This window comes from Chanos chanos, chromosome 8, assembly GCF_902362185.1.
Source record: "Chanos chanos chromosome 8, fChaCha1.1, whole genome shotgun sequence".
NCBI classification, from domain to species: Eukaryota; Metazoa; Chordata; class Actinopteri; order Gonorynchiformes; family Chanidae; genus Chanos; species Chanos chanos.
In genome coordinates, this window is record NC_044502.1 from 19021893 (window position 1) to 19027521 (window position 5629).

A 5629-nucleotide genomic window follows, 5' to 3' on the forward strand; every position below is an offset into this window, starting at 1 on the left:
GCAGAGGAAATAAATAATAATTAAAAAAAAAATCCAAAAAAGAAACTAAAAGGAACCATGCCAAGACCTCCCCTGTCCTTGAGTTCAGTCTAAAGACAGACATTCCTCTCTCTCTCTTTCTGTCTTCTCCTCTTGTGTGGGACAATGTCTGTCCATGGCACTGATCCATTCCAGAAAAACACTATTCTCCCATTTCTCGCCTGTCCCGCCCCCAGTCCCCTGAGGCTAGCACCAGTCATCCTCGTCAGTTTCGCTGTAGTGTTCGTGCAGCCCCTTTCGAGGGCCTCTGGGGTGGGGGGGTTTGTGAGGTCCGGGGTGGGGCTGGGCGTGGCGGTGTGGTGAGGGTGAGGAGGAGCGGTAGCCATTTGGCATGCGGCGGGGGGGTAGCTGGACCGGGGATGGGTCCGCGTGTCGGGAAGTCCTGGGGGAGCGAGGATGTGGAGGGTTGTAAGGGTGGTTGTGGGGGTGCGGGTTGCCTTGTGTCGGACTCTGATCGTAGGCCGGAGGATCGTGGTGGTCGAACTCGTAGTCCTGGTCGTCATAGAAATTGCCGTCGCCCTCCACACCGTCCACAGTTCCTGGTACCCAGCGGGAATGGTGGGTGGAGTGGGGCGAGTCCTGGTGGGAAGGAGGCATGGGTGGATGATGGTGGGGGGGTAGTGGAGGAGGCTCAGAGGCTGGCGGAGAGAAGCGGCGGGGAGTAGGGGTGGGAAGGCGGCTCTGTGGACCAGGAGGGGGGGTGCTGAGGGGCTTACGGACCACGGGAGAGTAGGTGACATGGGGCCGTGGGGTGGCGGGGGTCTGGGGGAGCTGGCGTCGCCCTCGGCGTGGAGTGCTTGTCCCCGAAGTCGAGGGGACAGGACTCCCACTCACCGAACTACTGCCCTACATGAAAAGTGAAACAAGGCAAATCAAAAAGAAAGAAAATTAACGACAAAACAAGACACACAGACAGAGAGAGAGAGAGAGAGAGAAAGAGAAAGAGAGATAGAGAGAGAGAGAGAGAGAGAAAGAGACACACACATAGACAACAACAGTACGAGGAGGGGTAGCACAGTCATAAAAAAGTCAAGAAGAGAGGAGAGCGCCATAAAGGAAAAAGGACATTGAGAAGCAGGAGAATAAAATGACCAACAGAAACACGAGAGTAAATGACCAAATGTTAAGAAGCAACATGTTACAGAGAAAGAGGACATTGAAACAAAGAAAAGAAGAAACAAAAGAAAACAGGAGAAAACAAAAGAAGAAGGGTTGATTTATGCGTGGTACAGCAATAAGATAGCTATCTTAATGCTAAATGCTTCAGTGAAGCTCAGTGAAGATGACATTATTAGCTTAAGGCCATATGCTTCAATGTATATCAATAGGAATAGCATTATTAGCTAATTGCTAAAAGCTTCAGTGTAGCTCAATGAGGACAGGATCATTAGCTTAATACTAAATGCTACAGTGTAGCTCAGTGAAGTTAGTGTTGTGTGCTTGCCCCATATCTGTCAACATAAATGTGTAACAATGTACATTTCATGTTCACTGAATAATCAGATTTTAGACTGGACCATGGCTTTGACAAATCCAAACCACTGCCATAGGCATTAGATCATTTCCAGTGATGTAGCTCTTGGTTGGTCACCTGTTGGTCAAAACCAGCTCTCTCACACACCATACGTCCAAAGACAACACTTCAGATACAGGACACCAAACATCTCTAGTTCTTTCATCTTTGTGGAGAAGTTGTAGTGAATATCAGAACCAAATAGGTCAGGAAAATCTAAGATTCAGTTATAGTGAGGCATTGTTAGGTTGGTTTCTCCACCAAATATAGTCTAAACCAGTTTTTCTGCTGGTCCATTCCAAATGCCCTTCAACCTCAGTGCCTTCTGACAGTAATCATGGACCCTTGAGAATGAAATATGTTGATGTATCACTACCTGAATTTTTACTGTATCATGATGGTTTTCCTCCATTAATAAGTTACAAGTGCAAATGCTCCCCAGTATTAGTAACCGTAGCTTTGAGCCTTCTAGGCTCTGTTTGCATCAGCTCTGTAGAACTGTAGTTGGGTAACTCTGTCCATAGTCCTTGCATATTTTCTTACAGTAAATTGGACGGGCTGCTTTGGGGAATAGCCAAGTAATATCTTAGCACAGATAGCACTGTCAGTGGAACCATATTCTGGCTGAGTCACTGAAGGCTGTGGCCCCTGAGACTTTGAAAAACAAAGTGTAAACTTTTTTTTTTTTTTACCATGTCCAGAGGACCAGTCAGTCTCTGAATACATTATTTTTCATTCAAGTAATTAATAACACATTTAAAAAATGTTATGCATCACTATATACATCACCTCAGTTTGTAACAGGACAAGAATTCTGACACTAGAGAATTGTAAACGGCATGCTGAAATCTCAAATCCCCCACCACTCTCAAATTTAGTGTCGATGTAACATAGCAACAGCAAATGTGATACAAGGGCTCACTCACACAAACAACAAACCTACTCTTTGTACAGAAGTCATCAATGGCGAGGGCACTCATTGTCCCTATTGATACCCCTCTTTATCATTCTGTTTACCATGTGCAGTGTGCACATGTGCAGTTTTTAATGTTGAAAGTTGTGTATGAAATGGTATCATTTTTTTTTCACTTCTAATAACCAAATGCAAAAACATGGGCCAAACTGGGTCCTATATGGATGGAATACAGAACACAATTTTGTTCTCCTTACAATGGAAAGACTGAGTCTATTAAGGGAAGGCTGCTAATCCTCCTGGACAAGCAGAGCTTTTTGAGGGGTATCCATCCACACAGCGTTATCACGGAGCTTTACACACAGCGCCATGATCTCCATCTACTCTGACACACACACTGTTCACAGTGGGACAGGGCTCAAAGAAAATGTTTAGTAACTCAAGATCTTTTAATTTTGTATGATAAATTACTTGTAAAAACATTTCCAGAATTTTTGTTAGAGCAAGTTATGTAGAGAAATAAAAGAAAACCTCATGGAAATGTATGAATTGTATGACAAAAATTAAATGGCAAAATGCTGAAAAAAAAAAACCCAGAGCGGTAACAACTGTCAAAAGGCACTGTAGAATAAAACGCAAAAATATTGGCACCTTTGATAATGTGGACCAGAAAAGATGACATAAAACAAATACTACCAGTACGTAGATGCACTGCTCTTGTCCCAACACGAGGAATAGAATTTCTTTATTTTTTTAATTATTTCATTTCATTATTAGTAATTTAATGGTATCAGTTTCAAAGATAGTGTGTACTTTTTTACTATAACTGAGAGAAAAGCCAGATCTTTTGCACCTCCAGCGAGCTAACAGGTTTCCTGGTGTTGCCTCATCTCCCTCTGCCAAGCTTTGGCCACAGTTGGCTAGTTTGGTGAGGAGTTGAGACCACTGATTAAACCCGGGGCACTTCATCCCCAAGCTCTAAAGGAACCATGGATTGCCTCAGGTGGGAGCTCCTTCCCACCCACCAACACTATACACCATTTCCCCCTTGGACTTTGGACCCATGCTACATCTCTCACAGAGCCATGACATTCATTCCAACATCGCATGCTTTATGGACCAGATGCCCTCCTTCCTGCTACTAAAAGTTTCTTTGGCCCCTGAACAAACTCCTCCCGTTTTCTGCACATCTCATCCTGCAAGGCCTCTCATTCCACACTCTCCACTGAACTGCATGGACAGCCGAACTTCAAACTGTCCACATTACCCACAAATTCTGAAAACTTTCCATACTACCCATAAAGCCCCTTTCACCTTTTAGTGCTTCGCACAGTGTATTTCTTCGTCATTGAGTTGGGTATACAAGATTTGATTTTGGGAGTTTCCAGCTTCGTTACATCTGTACAACATGCAGGCAGAAATCTTTAGAGTCAAAGATATCATTTAGGATACTGCAGTGCTATATCCTATATCCTATAAGACACATGTAAAGTAACGTTTATGAGTGTAGTAACTGGACCTATCATCAACATTAAGATAGTATCAGTTTCATAAAATTGGTAAATTCATGCAGACTACCTGTCTGTATTGTGGACCAAACTACAGTATATAAACAACATCCAACATCACTGTAATTTCATTGTACATTTCACATCTTACGTCTCATATTTAGATTCCAACTGGTACAGTTACAGATGTCTGCTGTAATACATTTTACACACACAACTGAAAAATGCTTGTTTTCACAGATTCACTCATCTGACCTTCAGGCTTTGTCCATCTACCCAGCATCTGAGAAAAGGGGATGGACAGAACGATCTTGTTCTAAGTGGAAATCATCTCCAGACGCTTCGCTTCATGGTGGATTGTGGAGGGGTCTTCACAATTTTAAATTTACAAAATCACCTCTCTGCAGAAGCCACTAATGCTGACTGACAACTAAGTGCCACAGTCAAATTTGGGAACACTGTGTCAAGGTTCTTGAACAAAAATATAAATTTGTCTAAAACAGACTTACAGTCTTTAAGCAGGTGACTAACTGTGTATAATGCTTGTGTAATATCCATGGACACATCTACACATGTCTCTATGTATCAGTCTGCTCCAGTAAGTCCTTGGATTTATAAATCTGAATGATGAAACTGAACTTGTCTTTGACATGTCTTAAGTGTTAATATAGAGGCAGTAGTTTGCTCATAAGTGTGTTGACAGTTACGTTGAACACTTTGTGCCTACAGCGGGGTTCAGGGTCGCAGCTTTCCAAGTGAACCGCACACTCTCCGCTCTCATCATGGAACATTTTCCCTATTCTTGTGCCACTGTCAGTACATTTTGTGCTTACATCAATTGCTGTTGTTAATCTCCATGCCAACAACACAGAGTTCTCAAGACCATCCTCTCAGTACACTAACAAGAAATCTACCAGATCAGATTGCCAATCAGCAGTACTGCTGCGTCTAATATCGGGTCAGCTACTAGAAGTATGCCAAAAGCAGAAATAAAACACGAGTATTTTTAGTTTATTTCAGTATATGTTGGTTTCAGCATTAGAAAGTTATTCCTTTTAGATATGCTTTTATGCTTTCACTATTACCTTATCAATTATTCTTATGGTGGATTTGTTCTTGGAGGCCCCCTTGTGGCCGTGGCTGGTTATGTACCACATAGGCTGCATACCATTCTATTTGTACCTCTTTGTATGTATATCACATGCTCTGCAATGCTCATATCCATAAAGGCTCATTTTAGTGCCATTCATCTACTCCACAGACTCCTCTTTGGTCCAGAATGTGTAGCCCCGTCAGAGGGCTAATTAGCAGATTATCTAAACTGCTAATCAAAAGAATCCATAAGATACATTTACTGAAACCAAACATATGTCAGCTGCTTGATTAAGAACAGTAAAACAGAACACATACATGCAAGCATCAGTCCATTCACATATTGCACATTCTGTTGCTTGTCCTTCCTCGCAGATTCTTAGCCTCACACTTACCACACCACCAAATACGAACAATGCCACCAATGAACCACTCCTCATCACAGGAAAGAGGTCTCCATGGTTCAAGGTACAGGTTTCGAAAACCCGTTCTCATGAAAGCTGGATTTGAAGCTCATGAGTGTGTGTTTGCCAGGCCCACCTGTCTGTGTGTCAAACACTCTCG

General features: G+C 42.8%; 1 protein-coding gene across 1 annotated transcript in view; it reads right to left on the reverse strand.

Annotated features, from left to right (window-relative positions):
• Positions 1–225: 225 nt before the first annotated feature.
• Positions 226–5629, reverse strand: part of cacna1aa (calcium channel, voltage-dependent, P/Q type, alpha 1A subunit, a) — a 103879-nt gene continuing 98475 nt past the window's right edge. The window contains exons 50-51 of the mRNA XM_030782603.1: positions 5606–5629; positions 226–885 (exon numbers count right to left, since the gene is read on the reverse strand). The exon at positions 5606–5629 is cut by the window's right edge and continues 230 nt beyond it. Coding sequence (XP_030638463.1) covers positions 226–885; positions 5606–5629 — 684 coding nt within the window. The remainder of the gene's footprint in view (positions 886–5605) is intronic.